Below are 27,733 nucleotides of genomic sequence, written 5' to 3'. Positions count from 1 at the left end.
TAGCCTAAATGAAACCACATTTGGCATGGACTGTTTACTTCTGAAAAGTTAATGCTTTCTTTCCTTGGTTATGGAAGGAGACAAACACACAGAAAGAAAAAGAGGTGGGGATAGCAGCAAGACTAAGAGCCAGACAAACAGAGGGGGAAATTGTTGGTGTGTGTGACAGACCTGATAACAGTTGATTTTCCACACTGTAACTACAGCGTAGCTAATTATGTGAACAAAGGCAGCAAATGGAGATGTGGCCTAATAATTGTTACAGGCTAAATTATATGCCAATTTGAGCCGAAAGTCCTGTACAATGGGCCACAGAGTTTATGTAGATAAGAGCTCATTGTTGACACACAGTAAGCATTTGACTCATACAACAGTGAATTATTTCCTCTCCATATCAGTAAATTGCCAACTGGAAAACCAAAATTAGTTTGATGCATGAAGTGCCCTTTCTAACTGGGACCAAGTTTGCTTTGACTTAAAGCAACCGTGTAATAATAACTATGTATATGATGCAGAACTTACCTTCCGGCGCAGGTGGCTGCAGCCTTTGCTTCGGGTACACTTGAGTCGAGTGGATTTGCGTTTGATACACTGCCGTCATCTTGTGGACATATTTGGCACTGCTTAAGCGCTTTCGTTCAGTGTGAACCTTGCCGGTAGCCGTTAGGAGGAGCAAACGTTGCCTTAGCAACGCGAGTAGCAGAGAGCAGGAGTAGCAACGGGATTTTTCTAAACTGGGTTTGAATTACTCGTGAAGCAAAGAGTCCTTAAATTTCAAGTTTTCAGACTGTGGCCGTCATGGCTGCAAGCAACCCGACTGTATTTCTTCTCACAGTTAACGGACAAATTGAGGGAGCAAACGTGAGTGGAGCTTCTGAGCTTTAGCCCAACGTTAGCATAGCAGCTAGAGTTAGCAACACTCGCGTTAGACACACCTGGCTCGAATTTGTCTCAGTTCCAAGTTTGTGTTTTTCTTCCAGGTGTAAATGTTATATTTTTTTTGTTTTTCAGTTTCCAGAGTTTGACAACTTGTACTGCAAATATTGTTTCGTCTACGGCCACGACTGGGCTCCCACTTCGGTGAGTAGTAACAGTTAGCTGGCTATGCATACGATGCATTCACCTGCTGCTCGGACCTCCTTTGGTGTGTTCACGAGCTTTAAGTTGTAATTTGGAAAAACATGGACGCTACAAATAAAATGTAATGTATTGTATTGCTCTGAACGAATTCAGGTCACTCTATTTGGATAGCAAATAACAGTTACAGCCTAATACAATTCTGAGCCAAACATGGATATGCAAAACGTGAATTAATACAAACTTTTTCACCATTAAGCATTAGATTTACCTTTGCCTGCCATGTTTCTGCAGAATATGACGTCAAACCTGGCAACTCGAGTATCGATAATTTCTCCAATTATTCCCAAAGAATTGAAAAACGCATGTTTCATAATGTCCACACAGACAATTTATAATTTATTTCGCATGCATTGAAACTTTTAAAAATTATTGTTAAGTATTGAACAGTAAAAATTATGTCATGTTGTCATTGTACTCCTAAATCTGTATTGTTTATCTGTTTCTCTGCAGGGGTTAGAGGAGGGTATCACTCAAATAACCTGTAAAGGTACTCAATCGTCACACAAGTTAATCTGGAACTTTCCACTGGAGACGACATTTAAGAGCACAAACCCTTCTGGATGTAAGCGTGACACACACACACACACACCACACGATATTGAAAATAAAATATCACTATTATGAAACAAAGACTTTTTCATTCCCCAGGGCCTCAGCTTGTTGTGAGTGTGTACGGTCCAGATGTGTTTGGCAACGATGTGGTCAGAGGCTACGGAGCAACACACATCCCCTTCACAGCTGGACAGTCAGTATTACCTTCATATACATCCTCTTCTTATTTTCAGGAACACCTATCTGATTAGTGCTTACATTTCAGTGATATTGCTTTATAAACTGCTATGCATTTTCATTTCTCAGACATACACGAACCATCCCCATGTTTGTCCCCGAGCCCACATGGAGGCTTCAGAAATTCACGAGGTGAGAAGTGTGAACAGTCGTGTGTTTGTATGTTTAGTTTTCTGTCTCAGCAGCTGTAGTGCTGAGGCTGAAGAGCTGTGCCTGCTGGGGGGAAGTAAAGCAGCCCATGTCTGAGCGTTATCAAATATTTACTGCTCTGCTGTGTGTGTGTGTGTTTGAGAGTTCCACTAAGGATAGAGTCTTAGGCATCTGGGGTGAGTATACTCCACATCAGTATGCATTGTTTGACAGACGCTGTTATCAGTGAAAGACACAAACACAGATCAATTTAACTGCTACAAACACTGAAAGATATTAGACATGCAGAGGTGCACATGTGGATATTTGCACTTTAAACATTAAGATTGGCAGCTGTTTCTGTTTGTTCCATTTAATCCTGGAAAGTGTTGACAGAGGTGGTGCTTTCTTTTTCATGCACTAAGTCTAGTTGTGCTTTCATTAAACGTACAATAATAAAACCCATCCGCTGTGCCAAAGAGGACTTTTTGTGGGGGTGATTTTTTATAGCAGCTGCATAGCATTTTATGATTGGTTGAGTAGAATATCAGTTTAGTAGCAAAATGATTATATTTCCATTTTCTGTTTAAAAATAGTCCGTAACACTCACAGTGAGAGCTGCGTCCATAGCAACGTTTAACTCTGGCCTTCTTAAAATGAGTTAACCGAGCTAATATGACTCACATTAAATGGAAACATTTCCACTGATGGTGACATTGTCACTCTTTTCGCTCTCAGAGTCTGTTGACATTTTCTTTTCCATGCACTGTCTTTAAACACCGCCGTATCCCCGTACTGTGTTCTGTTTAATGTTAACTTCATGTGTCTATTGCTTTCTCTCCTCTGTTTTGTCTCTTTTCTTTTTTCCCGCTGTTAACAAACTAACGTCATATTGACCGCACTTCTTTCGACAGATTGATGTTTAAAGTTTGTCCTCTGGATTGTGTGATTAAAGCCGCATCCCTAGCAACAGTCTGTTCTTCATAGCAACAGTCAGTTATCGACAAATAACAGACCTCTGAATGCGTAATCAGAATCTAGTATTTAACACAGCCGTGTAATAATGCTTTATATCAGCAGCTCTATTCACTTGCTCTCTCCCTTTCTGTAGTGTTTAACCTTTGTTTTTCCTGTCTTGGTTAGCTGGCTGTTGGGACGACGGCCCGAGTACACAGACCCTAAAGTAGTGGCCCAGGGTGAAGGCAGAGAAGGTTTGCTTTCCTTCTGTCTTTTAACATTTTTTTCATTGCGGTTCTCACTTATTCTTTACAAAATGGTTTGTTTACAGTTAAACCAACTACTTTAACCACATATTTTTTTAGATGAGCTAATCTGGACCAGCAGAACCAAATACCTTAATCAGTAGTCATCTGTATTTCGGTACATGCTGTTCTCTCCAGTAGATCTGGATGGGTGGAACTTTGAGTATATTGCTAATAATATAATTTACACTGTCTAAATAAGTCAACAGTATTTTAACATGTTCACTCTCTTCTTTTTGGAGGCACATGACTTAGTTACATTATTTATCCTTTATGCTTATACAAGTGATGTACAGTCACAAATCAATGATTTGGTTGTTGCAGTGACCCGAGTTCGTTCCCAAGGCTTCGTCACCGTCTCCTTTCACATCATGACTAAAGACATGAAGAAACTTGGCTATGACACAGGACCAACAAGCCCGGCAAACACAATCTGCAACATCAGGCTGGTCGACATAGGATCAAGCATAGAAAATGTAGGACTGTTTTAGAGACAACAAGGCGGGGTTTCTCTTGTTTTGTCCCCTCGGGGACAGTTGGATTCCACCAAAACAAGAGCAAAACACCCATTTTAGATGTCAGAATAACTTGTTTACTTCCTGTGTTCGTATGGAAATGGAGGATAGAAAGTGGGACAGAACACACACCCTCTCTTAACAAGTGTTTTTAGTAAAAATGTATTTGTATGGTCTTTAATATGTGTATCTTATACTTTTTTTTAAATAAATGGACCTCCCTCTGAATTGTTGGTGGTTAAATGTACTGAGCACATAAAAGAATACAAGCACACACACGCTGGAGCTACAGAGCTGAAGTGATACACATTTTATTTTGAACCAATGCAGCTACAGTTGTCCTCCTCCAACAGGGTCGGCCTGCTGCGCTCGTTTGTTTAGATGCCGTTAAAATACCACGGTGACTTTTCCTACAAAAACCCATTACACAGAATAATAAGGTATACAGAGGAACAGTATGTTACAATAGTACAAATGATAAATTATATTATACAGTTATAATGCCAACAGGTTGAGCACGTATCCAATAAAAAAGCAGCCTGCTCCCAGTACTATGAGAAGGGTAAATAGACAGACATGGAAAAGATTAAAGGAGGCTGTTTATGCATATAAAGACAGTCCATAAGGTCAGTTAGTCCTCTTGATAAAAGCATAGTGAATACATAGTAACACGCAGAGGAGCTCGCTACACACAGGCCACATTTTCACTGCACCATAGCCACTACTGTGAAAAAAAAAACTGTTCAACTGCAGTGTCATCTGACTGGTTAGGAGTGCTGAATTTGTTCAAGACAGTAGAAAGTTCGGCTTATTTTTCGATGCATCGCTAACTCGGCCTTCTTCCACAATCGCTGGAGTGAAGTTAAAGGTCAGGCCGCAGTGAAATCAAGGCCAGTGAGAGTATCTTAGCTAGAGTATCGTAGTAGCATGTCAATAAACACGACTTTAATAGCAAATCTAACTTTGCAAAAAACACATCAAGCGTAAGTCTTCTTATCTTTTTCCAAACTCCAATTTTTGCATATATTTAGTTAAGATAAAAATGTATGCTGGTCTGCAAGTCAGTGTCACGTCCATTCATCCCCCCCCCCACCCCAAGCATAAAAATCATCACTACCTTCAGCATCATCAAAATCATACACACAGTTGGAGCTGCCCCTCCTTTTGCCTGAGAGAAATGAAGGTCTGCGTTTAGTGGAAATATCAAGGGTCCCATGATGTAGCTATCATACCACAGTAGACCAGGAGAGGGCGCCACCTCACACCAAAAGAGAAAAAAAAAAACAACCCTCCACAGTAATAACATTGGCAGTGATAGACAGAGCTGAAGAGAGGGGGTTACAGTGACCTAGAGTGAGGAAGGGTCTATACACACTGCTGTGTTTCATCAACCAATAGAAGAGACAGAGACGCTCAGCTTGTTGTCAGTACATGTGCTGATTATTCAGCCAAAAGTAACTTTCCTCCACAAATAGCTCTGAAATATAAAAAAAAACAATGGAGTCAGGAAAATTCATAAACAAAAACTGTTCAAACTACTCCAAGCACGACGTCCTCGGGAATCACAGTCGTTATGACTTTTTTAACAGTTGTGCTTCTACGAGAAGAGAATGACAAACCTACCCGGGGTGAGAAAACATCATGACAAAATGAAAAGAGAGATGATACACGGCTTCGCTAGTACACAGCTCCAAAACACTAAAAGGCTTGGATTTACATCTAACGTGTAAATAAGAAAAACAAAACAAACCGCTTGTTTACATGACATGTTCAGCTGCAGGAGTCCCTGTGCTATCAATAGACCCATCCTGGAACAACCGTGTGGAGTGTATGTGTGTCTGCCAGGTAATGTTCTTGCAGGTAGATTAGCCCCCGTAAATCCACTCAGAGGTAAACTCTCTTTGTAGCTCAGAGCGGCTAACATGCTCTTTAAACCCTAACAGAGCTTCCTTCGCACACCCCTGTCGCACACACACATGCACACACACACACACACAGTTAAGGCTGCAGATGTCTACATTACGCCTGACGCACTTCAGAAACTAACTCGCTAAAGTCACTTTTCTTTTACTGAGTGAGAAATGGAAACACTTGCTTATTAAAGTACACTTGGAAGCTACACGTATCTCTCATGCACGCACACACACGACCCACCCTCTTTCCCTTTGACCCTATTAACAAACTAAAAAAAAAAAAAAAATCCCATGATGCCTCTCTGCATCCTTATGTTCAGCTGGCAAAAATACTGATGCCATCACAGTCTTTTTCTCTTAGCGTACACTGGGGGGAGACTCGCTGACAAATACATCAACATGTGGCTGTTAGTATCTGAGCATTAACAGTACATCTGCGCGTGATTACACACACACACACACATAGACATTTGCTTTTAAACCCCTCGGACAAGGGGTCCACCTCCTCTGATGAGTGTTCATTGTCTATCCCGCGACCCATGCCGGGGTCAAAGTTCACATGGAGGGACGGGGGGTGGAGGGGGGAAGGTCCAAGTTGACAGGAATTGACCGGACGAGAGTTGTGACTGAGTGGTACCGAGAGCCGAGGCGGTGTGTGTCGTCTCCCTCCCTTAGCTAAGGTGTAACGGTGAGCCCAACAGTCGCAGAAGGAAGGAAAACAAAAGGAGAAAAAAAAAATTGTGCAAAATCCCTGCTTAGTAACACATTCACACACAACAAGAGTAAAAACACATCTGTCCATCTCTCATCCTTACTCCAGTGTGTGTACGCACTGGAATATACACAGTGTAAAAGTACTGAGATGTGCACTCGCTTGTTTCGCTCGCACAGGCACGCACGCACGCACACATACATACCAGCTGACAGGGCTTATAAAAGATTAGCTCTAGTGAAGAGATAAAGATCCTGGCGTTAGTACAGTCACAATCTCCTGTCCCTCCACCGTAGAAGAGAAAAGGAGCAATCCTAAAAGGAAGCAGTGAGTGAATGAGAGCAGGACAGGGATGAGAGGCCGTGCCCTTTCTCGCCTCTGTGGAAAATCTGTAAACACCACTGTGTCTCTGTAAGTCTGTGGACAGATGCAAACTGTTTGTGGTCATCAACGTCATCGTCAGATCGGTATGGAACACACAGGACTAGGCAGCTTGTAGCACTGAGAGGAGGAGACGGAGGGGGAAGGAGTGAAGACGTGTGTTAGGGTCGGAGGAGGCCCGGCTGGGACTGTGACCTGGTGAGGTTATAAAAGGAATAAATGGGATAAGACATCTCCTTGTTTATTCTGAAGCTTCTTAAGGAGCCAAAGTGGAAGAGAGGGAAAGACAGAGAGGGAAAAGGGTGGGGGGTACTCTGGCGCAAGTCATCCCCCAGACACTCCCTCACAAAAGGAAGGGGTTGGTGGTTCCGGCGGGCTGCGTCCCGGCCTGGGGCGGCATGCTCATCAGGGGCTGCGGCATGGACATGGAGGCCGGGATCCCCGCGTTCATCCCGGCGTTCGCTCCGACGGCACCGACGCCCATCCCCGGCATGGCGCGGCCCATGGGGGCCATGCCTGCCAGGGGGACCATGGTGATGGGCTGGGCGGGCAAAGAGGAGACGGACATGGGCTCGGGCATGCCACCGAAGCCGGCGGGCATGGGGCTGACCCGCATCTGGTTGAGGGTGGGGGGCGCTGGCTGGCTCACTTGGAATGGGTTGGCGTGGGCTGCTGGGGCTGGAGCAGAGCCACCTGGGGAAAGACGGGTAAGCAAAGAAGGGAAGTGTTAGAGTGTAGGGCATACCAAAAGTGGTAGGATTGCCAATATATCATCTCCCTCACCTGTTGAACCTAAGAACGGATTGATGACTGGTGCGGGCTGGGCCGGTTTGGTCACCAGAGAGTCCAGATTGACCAGGGCAGCGTTAGGACCCAGGAAGGACTCTGGGGTCTTCCTGGTCGGGTTTGAGGATCCAGACAAGGAGGTGGGCAGAGGGTCGAAGAGGTCCAAGCTGCCGCTGCTGGCGAGACTGGCTTGGGAGGGGACAGAGGATGCTACGGCCCCGTCACCTGGAGACAAAGAGCGGTTGTATTTCGATGAACAGCTGTAAATGAACTTTTCTTTGAGGGAACAGAAATGATAAAACAGAGATGTAATGCAGACAGAAAGACGGGCTTGCTAACATAGCTTTCATCTGCAAAAGGTCATAAATACTCAGCTACAAAAACAGAGGTACAGCTAACAGCAAACCTGACTTTACATGTACGTGAGCACCCGCATCTACCGGGGACATAAAACAGATCTGATGCAATGAAATGATCAGAGGATGCTTTTATGAGAGCGCATCAGAGGCAGACTGTCTGGCCTTTTTTTTGTGGCAGCAGTTAGGCAGCGGTGGAGACCTTCATTAATGCACCCGCACAGGGACACTCACGAACCCGGCGTGCCAGCTGCTACACACACACACACACACACACAGAACTGAAGATGTCAAGGAAGGGAACTGTCCTCCCAGAAGAGATATGTGATGTAACAGAGCCCAAAAATAATAAGATCAGACAGGTCCAGTGTGGATGAACTGATTCTAAAAGTCACATTCCTGAGAAGCTTAAACGGATGCCTTCTCTTCGGCCGCCGCTGTTTTGCCATGTTTTGTTTACCTGTCGCTTCACGGTCGCTGTTTTGCATGCGCAACTCTCAGCAGAGGCAGTGAGGATGCAAGATGGCTCACCCCTCAGCAAACTCAGCTCCGGAAAATGGTATTATGTTCGCGCACAGCATTAAAAAACGATGACGAAGAAGCGATGACGTCACAAACTATTATCAACAAATTTGGCAACTAATTTTGTCATCAATATTTCTAGACTAATTGTTGCTGTGTACGGTTCAACATTATTCCGCTGCCTCCTTCTTCTATCCTACTAGTGTAGTGACGTTTGATAACGATCCGATTCTTTTGAACGGCTCTTCTGTGCGAACGACGAGTCGTAGGCGAGAGCCGTTCTTTTTATAGTTGTGCCCGAATTTCACTGCCTGCTCTAGATCCACTCCCCTTAATGCCCGATAACCACAGGAAGCTTTTTTTAACTGCAATTCCTCTATATTAGACTATAACCCTCCGCCAAGTTTGTTGTTTTTTTTCGTTGACATCTCTGTAGTCATACAGAGTTAAATCATAAATTATCGGCAAATCATTGAGGTTGATTAATTGTTCCTAAATTATTTTGCTGTTTCCTTTTAAATTTTAAAAGCGCAGAGTGTTGTGACCTTTGAACGGCTCTCGGAAAGGAACAGAGCCGTAAGATCCGGCTCCCTTCGAAGAGCCGTAATTCTCAACACTATTGCTGTGTTGGAAATGCCATACTGTACTCGCAGTGCGTACTGATTTGGCCAAAATGTAGTCTGCAGTATGCAAACAAAAGCAAAATGTGCAGTATGCCAAAAATGCTGTACTGATTCAGAGAAAATCTCCAGTATGCATCGCCTACCGTATCCCACAATGCAAAGCGCTGGAATGTCACAGCGGCAGTTGAAATGATGGACAGCAGCAGTATTCCAGCAGAAGGGCGCTATCGCTAAAGAAGCGGCGGTTATCGTTTACTTCCGCCTGACGTAGCATACTGCAAAATTAATTTGAAAAGCTCCTCCATACTACAGACTATTGCCGAACGCAGTATATAGCATGTAGCATGTAGTATGTAGTATACAGTACGGCATTTCGAACACAGCCTATATCCTGTCGTCTACGCTGAATTCATTTCCGTTCACGTTACCTCCTTCATGTCATAAGCGCCACCGCGAGGAGTCATGACGTAGTGATGCAGTGAGTCAAAATCGCAGGGAGATCTATTTATAGCACCATATATTTGTATATTAAAATATCGATTTTGGCGCCAGCCTATTAGTAATTGTATTACACCAGTCAGAAAGACAATATATTGCCGTATCGATATCTTGTCCCGCCCCTGTTCCTTAACATCACTCATGTTCTTGTCCTCCTTTCTGGGAAGAGTAACTTTGCACATGTGTGTTTGTGTTCCCCGTCACCTTGTCCTTGACGGTATCAGAAGTGTTTGTGTTGAGCTCAAGGGAAAAGTCAGACACCACCCTCCCACACAGAGAAACCAAACCAAACATGAGAAAAACACTTTAGATCGGTGCCAAACAGTTCACACAAACCCTCTCACACAACATCCTGAATTTGGCTTCAGTTCAAACTTCAGTTCACCTTTTAAAAGTATCTCAGCTCATCTTTAAGCGGTTCCAAGAAACAGGATGGCACAGCTCTAATAGCGTATTTAGAAATAAACATAACAGCAACATTTCACCACACGGATATGGGACCAGACGAGAGCAAACAGCTACTTTACATCATCATGACTCTTTGCTCAAGTCTGGTGACATCTACATAAAAAGACAAGACATGTGTCGGGTGTCTGCGGCCCTGCAGGGATACTGCATCTGCAGATGGGCACCGTTACAGACACCAGAGGGAAGAACAAACACAGACTCCGTGTCATTATTAGAGAGACGAAGACAAGGGTGAGTACCAGTGGGGACAGAGGAGGAGGAGCGCAGGCTGTCAAACTCAGAGAAGTCCTCTTTGGACGTACCGTTGGATGCATTGAACAGGTCAAAGCTACCTGAAAGGGGACAACGCATACACACAGACAAAAATCAAATAAACACACTTAGACGGATGGAAACAGACAACACAAGCATGAATGAGCATGGATACTTTGGTAAACTCAAAAAGGGAGACATGAATACAAAAAAGGCAATGAAAGCATGCAACATCTGACGCCTGTGAACAACACTGGACAAAAGCTCCCTGGTGGTCACCTGCGTTGGAAGCCTTAGGGCGAGCGGCGGAGCTCCAGGGGTCAGAAGCGGGAGTGGCGTTTGATGCCCAGGGATCACTGCTCTTCATGGGTGGGACAGAAGGAGGAGCGCCCCATGGGTCCACGGGGGCGGCTGACTTAGGGGCAGACCCTGGGGGAAGCAGGAGAGGTTCATTGTGGGGGAGGTTGTGGGTTGGGCGAAGCGTGCGGATGGACAGGAGGTGAAATAGCAGGCATGAATTCTCTGTGACCAACTCTGAAACTTCCTCTTTATTTCCTCTTAAACATTTCCGTATCTCGCTCCCCACAGCCTCCCTCTTTCTCTGCACTCTTCACGGTATCTTCCTCTAACATCCTCCCCACCCCCCCCCACCCCACCCCGCCGCTCCTCTCTGTGCAGTAATGCTGCCGGGCGAGTGGAGCAGCATTCCTACTTAACAAAGAGTCACAGTCCTACGAGCTGCAGGTGGAGAGCCGAGACAACACACACACACACACACGCACACAGAAAAACTGACTCCTGACACAAATACTTCTCAGCAAGCAGAGGGAGTGTGGGAAGGGTTGTCATGATACCAGAATTTTTGATGTGATACGAGTAAAAATGAAACCTCTTGACACCAGAGCAACAAAAAAGAAGGTGCCCGTCACTCATTAGGCAGTGACATCGCTGCCTCTCTCTCCTCTGCTCTCCGTCTGTCTGCAAAAGCCACGAGGGAACCTTGTCTGTCGGTATTTAATGCCAAAGGGATTTGAGGAAATGTCAGTATTTGCGGTCCTGTGAATGAGAAAGGTCTGCTGTGACGAGGCTGCATGAGAGCTGCAGGTGTGACGGGGGGCAGAGCAGAGAGGCGCACAGCAGGCGGAATGAACTCCAGCTTCTAATCTCTATTTAAAGGGGCGCGGATGTTTTAGTACGGGAAGTGTCCTGCTTTCCGTTTGTAGTCCGAGAAGTATTGACCAATCACGTGTGAGCAGGCAGCGGCATAAGCAGGAAAAACAATGATTTAGCTTCTTATTAACCTCTATAAACAGACATCTGCATGCTAACAGCTAACAAACCGCTCTAGATCGAAAATTCAACTTTAGACTAATTCCCTTGATGCTGTGGAACGAAAGCTGTTCAGCGGTTAGATTTCCCAACTTCCTCGAATGCATCAGAAATGATCCATCCGACCTCCGTTCAACAAACGAGCATTTTTAAAGGAGTTTTCTTCTCCTCTTTAATTAAAGTCAGTCACAGGTTCATACCGCTGAAGTTAGCCAGAGTGCAGCCTTTGTGTAACTTTACCATTTATAGTGAAACTGAGGCTAGCCACAAACAGATGAACGGGCGCTCCTGTGGGGGATTTAATAAACCAAGAAATGACAGCATTTATTCTGTTGACGTATCAGGAAGGGCGAAATTCTCTTCACGTTTGATCTGAACACACGATCGCTTCTCAAGTTGCTAACTGGACTGTAAACAATGCAGCGCACTGAAAAGGAAGTTGGCTAAACGCTGGCTAAAGCTGACACGCCCGACATGTTCAACGTTGTCCCCGGAGGCTGTATCGGCGTCTGAGACTGTGGCCGACGGGTTCCAAGATTGCATGCGAACAAATCAGGCATCTTCCTGAGGGGATGTGCAGAGTTGTGAGCGTGTTAAGTTCTTTAAGCTTGCAAGAAAATAACTTTATTTTTCGGAATAATCGTTTTGTTTTCAATAACGGCGCAAACTCTTCATGCAAAGTCTCGGTCGTTCGACCACTGCTGCTCTCTCTCTTTCGCTCGTGGAAGTATCAATAGTTTTGACAACCCTTGTTTGACCTTTCCCAGTGAGAATATATACAGTATACTGTGTGCATGTGTTTACCATAAGGCTGCCAGGGGTCCTCTGAGGCAGCGGCTGCTGCAGCCCCAGCTCCAGCTCCAGCTCCAGCCCCAGCCCCAGCTCCGGCCCCTGCACCCCAGGGATCAGCACTGGCACCGGGTTCTGGAACATCCATCAGATCCATCAAAGATGAAGTCGGCTACAAGACAGAGGAAATCGGTTAGAAAGACCAAGAGACTTCCAGAGAGTTCAAAGGAGGAAAGCAACAGAGAAAAGGATGAGAATGGGACAGAGAGGAAAGTCATGGGGTGGGACCATCTGCTGGTTAGCCGTTATTATCCGCAGCACAGAAATTGCTCAGACATGCTGACAGTGGTCTTGTCATTATGCAAAAAAAACCCAAACATGAGGCATCGTCATGCAGCTGTAACTCTAAATCACTCTAGCTCTGCATGCCCTCAAACTGCAGTCAGCCGGTTATTCAGGCAGAATAATGATGAGCAAACTCAGCTGTCTGCTGCCAGTTAGAGATTTCATCTCTGCTCCTGGAGCAGCAGACGCAGACGGGGACGGGGAGACATGAGACTATTTCAGGAGCACGGGCATGATAATGGAATAACCGAGTCACTCTCTGTGCTTCTGTTTGTGTTACCTCTTTCTTCTTCTTGGGTAGTTTCGCCGAGTCTGGGCCTCCTTTCTTACTCTCCTCCAGGGCCATCTGTAGCCTCAGGTCGTCCCCTCGGCGGATGCGCTCCTCCTGAAAAGTGCACGGTTACATGAAGCGAATCAAAGATCCTTTCTGCATCACGTTATTTTCAGTGCTTATTTGGTTTGAACAGATGTCATGTATGCGTTCTGCCACTCTCACACAAAGACATCTGTGTCTCCTTCTGTGTGTGTGTGTACCTGCTCTGCGGCCTCTCTGCTCATCGCCAGCGCCAGTTGCAGCTGCAGCTCTTCCTCGCCGCTCGTCTGAGGTCTGGCCTGCTCCAGTTCTGAGCCCGTGTTGGGAGATGTGGCTAACGCAGACACAATCAGAGCGTATGTTAACATCACAGACATACAGAGGTCACAAAATGCTGGCTTGTCACATTTGTATTACATTTCTATTGTAGCGAGGATACAGTGTGCGTTTGTGTGTGAACAGAGGCCCTCAGTGAGCCTGTTAGGGATGACAGGTTCATTCAGCTTATTGGATTAGGTCAGGCCATGTGGCGGCAAGAGAAACACAGAGACACTGCACGTGGCACACACACACATCTGACCTGGAGAAAGAAGACACAACGCCTTCAGATGTTCATTGAGGTAGCTGAGAGTGTAATTCAAAGTGTCGCTGTGCGTCCGCTTGTGGGAACCAGGGCACGGTAAGTGATGACAAGGCACAGTGACATCACCACATCCTCTTTATGCGATGTCACTTTTTCTGCATCATCATTTCTCAGCAGTCCGTCCCTGTGCAGTTTCGTGCATGACTGAATGTTCGGGGCACAGAATTTGTTTTCTCAGGCTTAATTTGAGATATTGAAATCCAAACGTGTGTATTTATATTCTTATTTTAAATCTTATCGAAGGTTTTTTCTTCTCTTCCCTTTTTCTCTCTGTCTTCGCACCACACAGCAAACACCAGTCATGACACGCTGCCGCTGATGTGGACACACCCAAACACACACACACACACGCACACACACACTAATAACTTTGCATTTAAGTTGCTCTGCTCTAAGCCGCCTCACTGCTTTGTTTCCTCCTTGTCAAACCCCTGTCTCGCTAACCAGCAGTGACCGAGGTGAGTTTGGTAAGCAGGTGGGACTTGAGCCGTGGCCTCAGCATCATCTACACGTCTGCTGCAAATAGACAGCACGCCCCGCCTGACCCGGCACGAGCCGCAGCAGTGCAGCGAGCCAGCCGTTACATACTGCTACAGCATGCTGCGTGTAAGAGCCATAAGCAGAGACTATCTATCTCCCATACAGCCACAGAATGTTTATCTCTTTGTTAATAATATCCATTAGATGAGTTATGATCTTCTATTAAAAAGTCTCAACTACAAAGAGACTTAAACTACTTTTTATAAGCATGAAGCCTCAAGAGAGACTCAACTGTCAACCCAGTGACACACAGTCCACAATGTGACAGGAGCAAGTCAGGAAGACAAATAAGCAAAACTCGATGCCAACTCAAACACACTCGTTCTCAGCGACCACCGTGGGAATGAACCATATAAGGATAATCATGATTCCTTGGTATTATCCAAGCGCAGCGTCGTCTGCAAGCAGAAAAATGCCTCTCAAATGTGTCACTTTTTGCCGCTATCGCTTCCACTCAGTTCTTATCTGGTCGTCTTTCCGTGATGTGATTAATGACTGAGCAAATAAACACTCTTAAAAACTTCAGCTTGTAAAAACCCTCCAACAAAGTCGAGCCTTTAAGAGAGACCAGAGATTTTGAAATAAGTGGAATTGTGTAATGCGTCATCTGTCGTAGATTTATGCAGCAGATAATAGCACGCAGCGGAGCTTATGATATGAATCAAAATCTTAAGTCCTCATTTGTTTTTACAGTTGTTCTACTGTCTTCCAATATTTAAATTATCCATCCATCGTTATCGAGGGTCTTGTATCGCGTTTCATATCGTGTATCGTGAGTTACCCGGTGATATCCAACCCCGTTTTCGAGAGGAAGAATTAAGTAGCTGTGAGAAACTTTGTGGGTGAATCTGCTACTTAAAGGGGCCGTGTCTTTTGAATGGATATTCTTATATTCTGCATGGGTTTCATATTTTTTAGGGATGCACGATATTGGATTTTTTGCCGATATCCGATATGCCGATATTTTACAGATAGATCAATTGCAGAGATCATCAACTCTCTTCTGTATTGGACATAGCGTTCAGTATAATGGTGATACTCTTATCACATTTGTTACAACGGTCGGAGTGACGGGTCTTGAGATGGTTAATCAACTTTGTTGTGTTCAAATAGCAAATATCTATTTCGGACACTTTGAGAAACTTCCACACCACGGACATTTTGGCTTCTAACTCTCTCATGCTGCAGGTAGACATACGTGACGTCATCACGCTGCGCCGCGCAGGTCTTCTTCACGCCGGGGACATTGCGCCGAGGTCGGGCATTTTATCAAGTATGCAGCAGCCCATTATTTTATCGGTTAATTATATCGGCGGATATCGGCGTGTTGGTCGATATCTGATAGTTCATTTTTAAGCCAATATCGGCCAATACCGATAACGTGCCGATAATATCGTGCATCCCTGATATTTTTGGGTGTTTATTGTTCACAGTGAAAAAGTGAAAACTGCATAATTTCACATTTTTCCCAGAACGATATTTTTTAAAAAGGTCGCCTCTGAAAGTGGCCGTTCAGAACAGCTGCAGGTTCCGATCGTCATTCACTGTCATTCACCTCAGGCTGCCTTCTTGCACTAGCTTGTAGTCAAGTCGTTGTCAAGACGCGACTCGTACATATAAGGCCGAATAACCGATCCTAGAGCAGCCATGTTTTCTACACTGGAGTGACAGTGCAGTGCGGCGCTGTCCAAATACTGTCAGCCAATCGTGGCTCAGGTCTGACCTTTGAACGGCAAAACAGCTTGTTGGTTTCAGGAGGAAACTTGTATAGAATTTTTTATAGAACAGGAAACAAAGTGTGATTCAAAAACACTTGCAACACAGACTTTGCTGAAATAGGATCCCATTGCTTAATCTGAGCTTTGTAAAAACTGAACTAGTTCAACGTTTTTATTCAACTAGAAACAAAAACTATTTGCTTGTAGACCTCGGGGGGGAACTACCGCTGAAGAGAACATTTGGGGTATTTCACACGCACACACACACACACACACAGACACACACCCACAGACACCCACAGACTGACACGTTAAGGAAACAAATACAAAAACACAGGTGTGTGTGTGGAAGAATGGAAGTTTCATTTAGCTAACAGTAATCACATGGTAGGAAATGTTAAAGACAAAAGCTACTAAAATCAATCTATGAAAAGTAGACACACTTTCCTGCGCTGAATGCAGCACATTTCAGACATTTTCAGACTCTCTGGGGTCTGAGGGGAATGTAGGAGGTTAACACCAAGAGAAACACTTTCATGGTCATTCATTCACACCCCGTCTGGACAACAATGCTCAAAAAGTTACACAGGAATCCCAAAAATCCTGCCTGGCAACGCCCACAGCGACAGCCCAAGCCTCGCTCCTATAGGCCGCTCGCTTCTTATGTTTTCCCAACTGATGACTCAGCAGCGGGAGCTTCCGCCTCCCAGCCGCACACACTTAAACATAACGTACATGAGAGAATTTGGAGACACTCGGTCAACCCACGTTCTATGCTGCGCACACACACACACACACACACACACACACACACACACACACACACACACACACACACACACACACACACACACACACACACACACACACACACACACACACACACACACAGAGAGCCACCCTGCTGTGTACAAAGGAGCGGGGGTCAGGCGATGAAAAGGAAAAGAGGCCAAGGTTCACTCTTTCAGTCCAGCTTCTCCATTCTTCCCCTCTGTCCCTCTCTGCGTTACCCCATTTCCTGACTGGGATTCCTGCTTCTTTCAACCGCTCTCTCACTCCGCCTTTCTTTCAATCCATCCAAAACCAGCAGCAGTGACGACTTATCACCAGATATGTCAACTCCTTAAACTGTTAACTTAAAAGCTTTGGACAAAGCAAAACTTCTCTTTCATTAACTTAAAGGGATGGGTATCAATAACTGGTATTTTTTGGTACATGTTCATGATTGGTCTATACTGAAAGTACCAATAAGCTCATGGACAAGTGGCGCTCCTAGCGGTATTTAACGTCTTATTTAAGGTCATTTTCATTCAATCGTTTCATCCTAACGTAGCTGGCATGCATCACCTAGTGATGATGAAGACGCCGGCGTCAGGCAATGATGTTTCATTGTTTGGTCTCATGCTGGAGGAAGTCATGCTGGCTCACTTTACCAAATTTAACTCTGGTGCATCTCAGTGCAGCATGTTTTTACTGCTTTAGCAAAGCGCCTAATGCTAACGCTGTTGCTAGCGTTCCTGATAGCACGTCCTCAGTGCAGCCTCCGAGTCCCGGTGGCTCCGACAGCAATGCTGCAGTTTGACTTAGCCAATCTAAAAATGCAGTTAAAACGCATGGCTCTCATAAAGAAGCCTGTAGCTATTCAGTCACTGTTGTTAGCTAGCGTCGGCCGTTAGCGCTTCTAATTTATGTTCCAATTTAATCCATAGGCAGCGTCAGTCGAGCAGCAGCCCCGGCTTCGCCTGCAGAGGGTCACGTTAGCAGAAAGTTAAACCAATCCTCCATCGCTGAACGAGAAGGACTGACGCAGAATGTCACAGAGCTGTCGCTAAGTTTATTGGAGAAGATGTACTTCACTACAGTAGAGAGACGCAGATTCCCTATATAGAAATAGTGCATGGTCGCTTTTGTAGGTCATATGGAAGCATCAGTATTCATTTCAGTCTGTTTCATAACCAGTTAAAACTCCTCACAGCTCACTTAAAGAGGAATATATGATGTTATCCCAGCTCAGAAGGCAGCAGATATGAGCATCTGCGGAACCTCAACAAGTGTCATCGTGTATGTCTGAGTGACATCATCATCTAACCGTATCTCTGTTGTTGCACCGTCTGTCACTGTGTGCTTCTGATAGTCTCCCGCGCTGCGTCTCTGGAGGAGTGAGTGTATCAGTGCAAAGAGGAGCAGATTCCTCTGTCATGCGGATGATAGAGGCTGGGGGGGGGGGGACTCTGCTTCCTCTTCTCTGTGTGTGTGTGTGTCTGCTGAGGAATGCAGCCCTACTGCGGGGACTGTGAGCCAGAGACAGAACAGGGGGGGGAGGGGCGGGTTTCAGGATGTAGGCCAAAGTTACACCAACTGGGACAAACTGCTCTTTAATGGGATATTCTGCTCTGCATGTGTATGTCATTTGTGTACAGCCTGTGTGGTAACTGTCAGCTCGTACTCACAGCCGTGGTAGGAGGCGGGCGAACCCTCCGACCTGCCGTACTCCTCGCTGTATGAAGTGGAGAGGTTGGGCTGTGATGAGCCTCGGCCAAAGCCCATCTGACTGCTCCCCGTGGACACCTGGGCCATGCGCTCTTTGGTCTTCAAAGCCTGAGACCTGGCAGGACGGGAAAAAGGCACAGGAGACGATGATATTTATGGATCAAGACAGGGTTATTGTAGTGTGGTGTCAGAAAGGACAGAATCTGTTTGCACTTTGTAGCAGGAGCACACATTTCTAGGGCAACAGGTGCTTAACCGCAATGAGCAGAAGCACCCCAGCTCCCCCGGGGGGATAACCACAATACACTAAGGGAATAACCCCCGGTGTAAGAGCTCAGTGATTTGATTACAGAGAATGTTGATGCCCGTCAGCTAGATACCAGACATTCTCCGATACAATGCTTTTCCTTCCTGATACCCGTTTCTGTACAGAGACTTGAGTACCGAGTAACCCTCAGGTACTGGTGCTATAAAGAACACATTTATAATATAGGTGGAAAAACACTGATAGCTGACATCTTGCTAGCTTTGACTACAGGGGTGCAACGATATTGTTGACAAAAATCGCTGACAAAATGAGTTGCCAATGATTTTAATTGACAATGTTTTTAACGCTGTGCACGGACGTAACGTCGTTTTCCCGGAGCTGAGTTTGTTGAGGGGTGAGACATCTCGCATCCTCACTGTCCCTGCTGAGAGTGGCGCGTGCAAAACAGCGACCGGGAAGCGACAGGTAAACAAAACACCAAGTCTGAAGTCTGGGAGCATGTCTCCCTCAACGCTGCAAAGAAAAGGTTGTGAAGTGGACCCTTGCTTATCACGAGAGCACGGCGGTTATGCGCAAGCATTTAAAGAGAAGCCACGGTGGACTTGTTGACGCAGACTCGCCCAGATAAGATACTTCAGCTAGTTAGCATTGGCTTTCTTGTATTTGTATGGGCTTTTAACATTAATATAACACTGTAGTGCTATAGAAAGAACCTGACACATCTCTTTTTCTTTTGTATCAGAAGAAGCCAAATCAGCAGCCAAGTGTATTGAAAGATATTTTTGATTGGAGAACTCACCTCCAACTTAATTTAAAAGCTGCTCGCTAAATAGCCATTAAGTAGTTGCGCAATTTATTATCCAATTAGTGGATTGTTTTAATAATCGATGACTATTCGTCTATCAAAGTAGTCGTTAGTTGCATCCCTATTGACTCACATTACACTCTCTGCAACACCACACTGTTTGGCTAATTTGCAATGCCTGGCAAGCTCGCTGATACCCAATGCCGTATTTTAGGGTGCATTGTAGGTCGATGCCGATAACGTCCTGCAATTTAAACCGCTCGCTTCTCAGGCAAGGATTCAAAACATTGGCTTTAAGCAGGCGCCTATGAAGGATGAGGAGACATGCAAAGTCCCTTGTGGGAGGATTCGCTCACTGCCAAATTCCCCACCCTGCAGAGTCAAGCTTCACTTGTTCAATTTTGGTACAGAATATCAGACACAAGGACTGACTATCTCTACTTCTGCATAAGTTGACTCCTTAGACTTTGAACCTGTGAATCTCTCACCTCTCTCCTTTGAGGCGGTCCTCGTCTTTCAGTAGGACCACCAGCTGCTTGCTCTTCTCCCTGACGTTGATGCCCTGGTCTTTGCCGTCTCTGTCGATGTACTGGAAGTCTTTCAGGGTCTGGATGGCGAAGATGTTCTCCTTGCATTGCAGCGCCACCCGCTCGGAGCCCGTCTTGATCAGGTAGTCGAGCAGGGTGAGCGCCTTGTAGACGTGCCTCCAGTTCTTGCCGTGGTCGTTGAGCCGCTTCCAGATCATGCTCATGATCTCGCTGAAGGCCACCACGTTGTAGGTGAGGTCGGCGATCTCGGACATGAGCGACGACGACGGGCCCCAGGGGTCGTTCGAGGTGGCCTCTCTGACTTTCTTCTCGGCGTCAGAGTAGTTGTTCACCATGTTTTTCATCTGCCGTCGTATTCCGCTCGGCATGGTGGCGGTGGAGATGGGACAGACAGGAAGGGATAAAACTTACGCTCTCACACAGGAGAGGACAAATATGTTATATGTCTATGTGCTTCAGCTGAAGCTGTCAGGTGTCTGTGTCCTTTCTCAAGGCACGGTGGCGTGTGTGTAAATGTTCTTCTGTACAGGTGTGTTTGTTTATGAGGCTTCTCCAGGCCAGTGCAGTGTTCCTGAGTCCTCCAATACAGCGTCTGTTAAAACCATCTCCACACACACAGCCCTGGTTGCACGCATGACCACGCCATCACCTACGGCAGACACACAGACAGACAAATAACAGGTTAGAGGAAGGAGGAGAGAAAAGCTTTTAAGGAAAGCTAACAGAATAAGAAAGGAAGAAAGTTTTGCATGATGCTAAAGGAGCTGCAGGACAACACTTCCTCGTGCTTATTTGTTTGAGGAACAAATCTGAATATGTCAACAGCTTCGTGTTTGTTTTATCACACTGACAACTTCCCTCAAAACTAAAACATCATGTTCATGGCAACAACATCAGCAAATGTACTCCAAAAAAGTAGTTCCGCCTTCCGCTGCTACCTCACTCCGCTAAGCCCCTCCCACCAAATGACGCACCAAACAAGCGCACGTATTTTACTAGGCTTGAGCCGGAAAGTAAAGGTTGCCAACCGCTTCTACAGGAGCAAAACATTAGCATCCAGAATGAGGTAGCTAGCTACGTACTAGCTCGGTTCCAGGGCATTAGCTTGCGCGGCTAACTGACGTCCACAGCAAGAAAGAGAACTATAAATGGTGTTTTTAAAAAGTCACATAGAAGCTTGATGATGCTAGTTTGTACAAAGTCGCTGTGATTGGCTCGTTAGGTGTTAGCTAACCCTGATTGGTTGTTTGATACGGCCAGGATGAGCTATTAAAAAAATAACGCAATACAAAAGGGGCGGGTGTATGGAGTCAAATTACTGTCAAAAAGATTTTGAGCTTGTAAAAAAATTTCACACGCAGTTGTATTTTATGTTTGGTGTGCATTTAAAAAAAAATGTCATCTATCTAAATGTAATCTAAATTTGTGAATGTGTAAAAAAATTGTCCTTGCACAAGTGTGTGAATGTTTGTGTAAATAAGTGGAAATATTTTCGCAGATAAGATTTTGTAAATGTGTAAAAAGTTTTTGTAGCTGTAGAAACTAGTTGTGTTTGTGTAGTTCGAATTTGTGCCACAATATTTTCCATTTTAAGATTTTACAAAGTCCATTTCCGAACCTGCAGTTACAAGTTACGAGCTGCGAGTTACAAGTACGAATTTGTAACGTTTCTTGACGCCTCAGCCAATCTGCTCGCCTCCACGTTGTCCTCTTACCATCCAGCCAGAGGAAGCTAAACTGTCCAAACTCTTTTGAAACAATGTTACCTACTGTCGCTTTAAATCCAACCAACCGTTTATTAGAGAAACATTTAAAAACAACAGAAGAAAATAAACATTTCTTCCACAACAACTTGACACTGTTTTGATTCAGGCCTTAATTGTAAGGCTTCTGGGAAAGTCACAATTCAACACCTTGACAATTAGTGTGAAGATCACATTGTGTAGGTGACTGTGATAATAATGGAGCAGCTGTAGTGCCTTCCTTTACGAAACCAGACAAAACAATGTGTTTCATACTTTCACACTTAGATAAGCAGTTTCCATGCACAGTTCTGCATATTATTCAAGGCCAGGCTGTTGTGAACATGAACCGTGTTTCCACTCCTCTTATCTCACCCCAGTTTACAGTAATCCGACTCACTGCATTGCAAGGTAGTGGGTTTAGAGACGAATAATTTGAGGGCAGGGCAGGCAGGTCTGCGTGGTGGTGGAGGTGCTCGTTGGGTGGGCTTGCAGGACAAGAAATGTGAGCAGGAAACACGAGACATTCGAAGGTTACTAACCAATTGACAGATCTGTGTGATGAAAGATAATTATAATCAGATATGCACCAACAACTTTTAGACGTCCTACAACTTAATAACCAGAGAGAGAGGAAATTAGGAAGACAATGTGACTGAATACAGGCACAGAAGCAAGTGCTTAAATTCAAGTATCATTTAAAAAAAAAAAAAATCACCACAGATTTAACATTCAGTATATTTATGAGAGACGACAGAGCGATGAGTGAGTAACAATGTGTTTCCAGCCTTTGGTGGGTGGCAGGGGAGATAAAGCATTTCCAGTCTGATGATGACGGACCGATGACTCCTCTGTCCTGATTCAAACAGATCAGCAACCCCGGCTTCTAATCACTTCCTGACTGACACACACAAGTTTGGAAAATGTGTGTGTGTGTGTGTGGAGGCTCACAGCTGGTCGACTCACACCGCTACAGCTCTCTCTCGAGTATGAATGAAGTCATTTTCGCATGAAACCTGAAGTAATGACTCTGTTTCTTCTGTTTACCGAGCAGTGTTGCATTATTATTGTCAGCTTGGAAATAATCTGTGATGTTCCCCGTGCCCACTGTTCCTCTGAATGCAATCTAAAGAGTCCCACGATAACTTAACCTATTGAGTAATCTGCTTCCTGCACCGTGCATGCACAGACAAGCCCCACAGCCAAGTGTTTTCATGAACAGAGAGGTGTTAAACGTGATTAGCTGTCCGGAGTTAAATGCAACTTTTTATTCAATCTCCAAAGTTGCTATGTATGAACATGTACGCGCTTCTGGGGCCTTCCTGCCTGGCAGCGCCCCGCAAAGACAGCTGGGGAGGACGACGAGGGTGAAACGAGGGAGGACTGTGCTTCGGGGGGTACGAAAACAAGTTGGCACATCCCGTAAATTCACTAGTGAAATGTGATTCCTGTGCAGGGTGCCCCCCCCCTTCACCCTCCACCTCCTCCCTCACCCTGCATCCGCATGAATACGGCTCAGGACTAATGACACATCTGCTCCTATAATCAACTATTCACCCATGGCAGACAGGAGGAAGAGAGGAGAGTCTGTCTCGTCCATCCCGTCCCCTCCACACCTCCTCAACACCCCGGAAACATCCCCCACCATGAGACGCTGTGGGCCTGCCTTCCTTCAGCCCCTCTGTGCTTAGATCACTGAGGCCCTGAGAGCCAGAGGAGAGAAATGCAGGTTCATTATGTGTGAATGACTGAGCCTGTCATTCTCGTCACACTGCCATTATGCCTTGTTGCTATGAGAGTTTAGGGTCTACTTCTTGCAGCTCTAGATAATGGTTTGCACTATATGATAACCCTGTTTCTGCGGTATGCCCCTTTTTTGTCATAAACTACAAGTTATATTTTTGTAAATTAAATAAATCTTAAACCTTCTTGTTTAAGAGATATTGTGACTTATTTTACAAGCACTAAAAATGTAGATTTGGCATGAACAAATTCATGATCATTATGGGATTGACAGTTGCATTAAAAAGTTGCCCTTAATCCAAAGTCAACCACAGAGTGACAACAGGGAAACTACCTGGGTTGACGTGAGTTTTTCAGACCCGGGAAGACCCGCTTATACATGCTGATTGCCTCTTTTCCCATTGCCAGTGAAGTGTGCTTCATCAGTCTCTTTTCTGCTGCGTCACTGTCTGACGTCTGACGGGGTTAGTAAAGAGTGAAGATGTTACGGTGGTTAGGTCTTTATTCTATCTATTACTCATTCAGTCTGTTTGTCAAACTCGGCGCCGACATATATGGAACGATGATCGAGCGCTGCTCGGACGGAGACGGGCAGAATTTGTAGCCGAGATGACGAGGAGTCGCAGAAGTTACTGACGGTGCATAGCATCGCACCGGAAAGGGGGCGGAGATTAACGAGCTGACACAGGTTTTGTGTTCCTATCAATGGAAATCAGAGCTAATTACCCGGGTCGACTGCAGAGTCATTTGACCCGGGTCTGGATGCCGATTGTAGCCTTTCCCATTAAGCAAAAAAGACGGATATTAGCAGGTGTTAGTGGGTTTTTTGACCAGTGGACGACCATATATTGCTATATCAATATTTTGGCCCACCTCTAATACCAAGTATGTATGAATGCACCTAGTGTTTTAATGGTGTTGATCAACAGGTGAAGTCCCCTTGCTGAACTGTTAGTCATTTCCTCGACAGACAGAGAGAGAGAGAGAGAGAGAGAGGAATTGACAACTGGGAACAAGACCAGATATGCAGAATCTCGGAGGATGATCTGTGCGTATTTGAAGGATTGCAACATCAATTCTACACATATTGTTCGCAACCTGTAGAGCAGCTACCAACAGGGCCCTAACGTACAGGTTTTAAACACCGGAGCCTCAGAGCGTGATGAAAGAATGACCCAAGTGTGTGAACTGCAAACGGTTCACAGCATGCATTGCTAGCATTGCACTGATTCCAGTATAGATATTATTTTAACAGAGGCCGATAACGCAAAATTATGTTTTAATGCTATGACCTACATGAATCTGCTTCAGTCTACAAAAATCCAATATGAAGTCGAACACATCAAGAAGAAAGTAAAAAGTGGACACAACTGCAAGACAGCAACAAGCCGAACCTATCCTGTGTGTGCGTGCGCCGGTGTCTGGGTGTGTCTTGGCAGGACCTAGGTAAACTGTGATTAGCTTAAGGCTTGAGAAGCAGCACACTGAGAACAGGTCTACCTTGCCAGGCCCACACAGAGGGAGTAAAGCTGATCTGGAGATAGACGGATTGCACAAACCGGTGCCTGTGTGTGACAGTTAGTGAGTGTGACAGTTTATTGATGTGTATCAAAAAGAGAAGGAAGGGCATCAGTGTGACATCAAGTTATCCAGCTGGTTCCTTCAACATTCGTTTACGTCTGTTCAGCTACATTGGAGTGCAACCACAAGCAGCATACACCAGGAATTAAGGCTCAGCTAAAGGATTAGGAATGCATTCTTTGTCGGAATAATAGGGAAAATTTGTTTCTCACTTGGAAAATTCAGGTAAAGGCTCCCTAAAAATTGGAAAAACAACTGGAAAAGTTGGGGGAAATTTGGGTACCAGGCTTGCCAAGTATTTGACCTCAAATTACAAGATCAAGGCAGACCAAAGTAAACATGGGCTGTGTTCCAAATTAACTGTTTTGGCCCATTTGTCAATTGTGATATTGTTTAAGGTTGTAACTGTTAGTTGATGTCCACATAATGATCCCTATTTAGTTCTAAGGATTACAATATAATACATCTTTTTATTCCTTCCACGTTGTTTACGACTAGTACTCTCGAACACATCAGGGCAGGAAGAACGACTTCCCAACTTTGGGATTGGTACCATCCAAGGAACAAACTTATCAAGACTAACCAAATCTACAGCAAATAAAATGTGTTCCCAAAGCCATAACCTGACTCTCTAGAGATAAGGTATCATGAGCATCAAGCCTGAAGCAGTGAGGGAGACAGGAAGAGAAGACACCTTCTTCACCACATGTCACCCCAATTCTTTTGTGCTCCCTGACCGGTAGAGACAAAACCAAGTCAGGAAAGGGAGAGGGCGGGTGATGGTGCATCTGTCGTTCACTGTGACTGACTGATTATTGATGTGTCGATCATGAACGAGTTAGCTACAAGTAAAGAAGGGGATTTCTTTGCCTTTCTTTTTTGGTAAATTATTGCAAGGTATAATAAAAGGGCGACCCCTTAAAGTATTTGTTAAATATCCTGCAAGGAGCACTTTTTAAAAAAAAATATGTTTGAAATTTTAAGTTTATATTTTATACTTTAAGGCTTAGTATAATTATATTAATTTAATTTAAATATGTGACACAAACATATCATAAGTCAAAAAATAGCTAGATAAGACTGAAATATAATATTCAGAAGTTGTTTTAAGTCAAGAGAATAGGGATAGGGAAATCAAAGTGCCGGCTCTTATAGCTGAGCCGAATGATGTGGCTCACTGAAAAGAGCCGTATTTCCAACCACTATGACTGATCATCCTGACAATAGACAAAGCCCTGCCCCTCTCTCAGGCCACGTTTAGGTAGGCTTAATGTGACTGTGGATAAAAGGCTCACATCGCAACACTAACATCTACATCTATTCCTATTAAAAAAATAAGTAAACCCTGCTTTTGCTCAGCGTATTTGACTATAATATTGTACTCTTACCACCTACCAACAGGGTTAGCTGGTTGGAAAATCAATGAGTAAACAGAAATCACAAAAATCTAAGTAAGTGTAAGTCAAGTCATTTATTTTGACGACTCATTGTAGTACAATCTAACATAGCAGCCCTCTTTGTTAAAACATGGAGCACCGCTAAAGGACATAAAGAGAAGCAAACAGCTCTAAAGACAAAATAAATCACGGCGTTTCCTTGAACAGATGTGATTGATAGCATCGAAGCTAAAGCAGCTTTGGCTAACGTTAGTTTCTTTGCTACACTATATTTCAATTCTGCAATTCAAACGACTTGTTCATGTTCGGTGTTACGTTAGCAGAGATTTACCGTTGTTGCAACATATAGAACAACTAACATTAGCCAATCTGCGGTTGCCGCTGTCGTTAGCGAGTGCAGCGCAAACTTGCGACAAGTAGTTGTTCAGCTAGCTAAACATGCTAACGAGCAATGTTCACCTGGAAACGGTTATTCGTTAAGTGAACTCGAAAAAGTTTATAACCCAAGCACATTTTGTTCAATCAAATATTCTATACCACGCAGTTTTGTCATTGAATTAAATGTTTGAGCTCGGAGGTCTAACGTTGATTATTATTATAAGCGATCAAAACTTGTCTTTGAAGAAAAGTTGGATCAAAGCTAGCGACGCTTCTGTCGGGTTGGCCAGCCGCAGATCTCCCCTCTCGCGCAGTTGGGGTAAAAATTCAACTGTTGATCCCTCTGCATCTAAAAGTTACACGAAGCCTTTAATTAGTGGATTCACAGTCACTCCTGTACATAACATTTAGCTACAGAACCATTCCCGTCAGCTTCCACTCGGTATTTTCTGTGCTATAACAGCCAAATAGCATGCTACGCTAGTTAGCATTCCTTCAAGCTAGCAGTGAAGACGGGTGCTCGGTGGAGACATCACCAGAGCGAACTGGATTACAGGACACCCTGGAAAAACAAAACAACTCGACTGTCTTGAAAGCCGACGTTAACTTACCATATCTTTTGGGCTCTGTCAGGCTCTACTGTTAGTCCACAAATATAGACCCATAAACAAGTTTCGCCAAATCCAAGGAAGAAATCAATAAAGAGCACTTATTTCGGCGTTCTGAGTGCTTGTTGCGCCTCCGCCAAGCTATGTGTT

The 27,733-nt window shown here is 44.8% G+C and overlaps 2 protein-coding genes across 4 annotated transcripts; one reads left to right on the top strand and one right to left on the bottom strand.

Moving 5' to 3' along the window:
• The first annotated feature begins 693 nt into the window (after positions 1-693).
• On the top strand, positions 694-4,063 carry b9d1 (B9 protein domain 1). Its single transcript, XM_069675876.1, has 7 exons — positions 694-861; positions 1,012-1,080; positions 1,591-1,702; positions 1,789-1,885; positions 1,999-2,061; positions 3,202-3,269; positions 3,645-4,063. Exons 1-7 carry the CDS (start codon positions 799-801, stop codon positions 3,809-3,811), a joined length of 639 nt encoding a protein of 212 aa, XP_069531977.1. The 5' UTR covers positions 694-798; the 3' UTR covers positions 3,812-4,063.
• A 59-nt stretch (positions 4,064-4,122) lies between these two features.
• epn2 (epsin 2) lies at positions 4,123-27,733 on the bottom strand. Of its 3 annotated transcripts, none has more exons than XM_069675872.1 (10): positions 27,587-27,733; positions 20,075-20,783; positions 18,474-18,628; positions 13,344-13,456; positions 13,090-13,194; positions 12,480-12,636; positions 10,626-10,775; positions 10,334-10,426; positions 7,625-7,852; positions 4,123-7,534 (listed from the first exon to the last, which is right to left on the bottom strand). In XM_069675872.1, exons 2-10 carry the CDS (start codon positions 20,500-20,502, stop codon positions 7,185-7,187), a joined length of 1,779 nt encoding a protein of 592 aa, XP_069531973.1. In that variant the 5' UTR covers positions 20,503-20,783; positions 27,587-27,733; the 3' UTR covers positions 4,123-7,184. The 3 variants fall into 3 exon arrangements, with proteins under 3 accessions (XP_069531973.1, XP_069531975.1, XP_069531976.1); XM_069675874.1 differs by having other exon boundaries at positions 10,397-10,426; XM_069675875.1 differs by lacking the exon at positions 10,334-10,426.

The sequence above is a fragment of the Semicossyphus pulcher genome, unplaced genomic scaffold (assembly GCF_022749685.1).
Source record: "Semicossyphus pulcher isolate SPU_LCO1_2020_fin unplaced genomic scaffold, fSemPul1.0.p SCAF_25, whole genome shotgun sequence".
Taxonomy (NCBI): Eukaryota; Metazoa; Chordata; class Actinopteri; order Labriformes; family Labridae; genus Semicossyphus; species Semicossyphus pulcher.
This window is presented reverse-complemented; position numbering and strand designations above follow the sequence as displayed.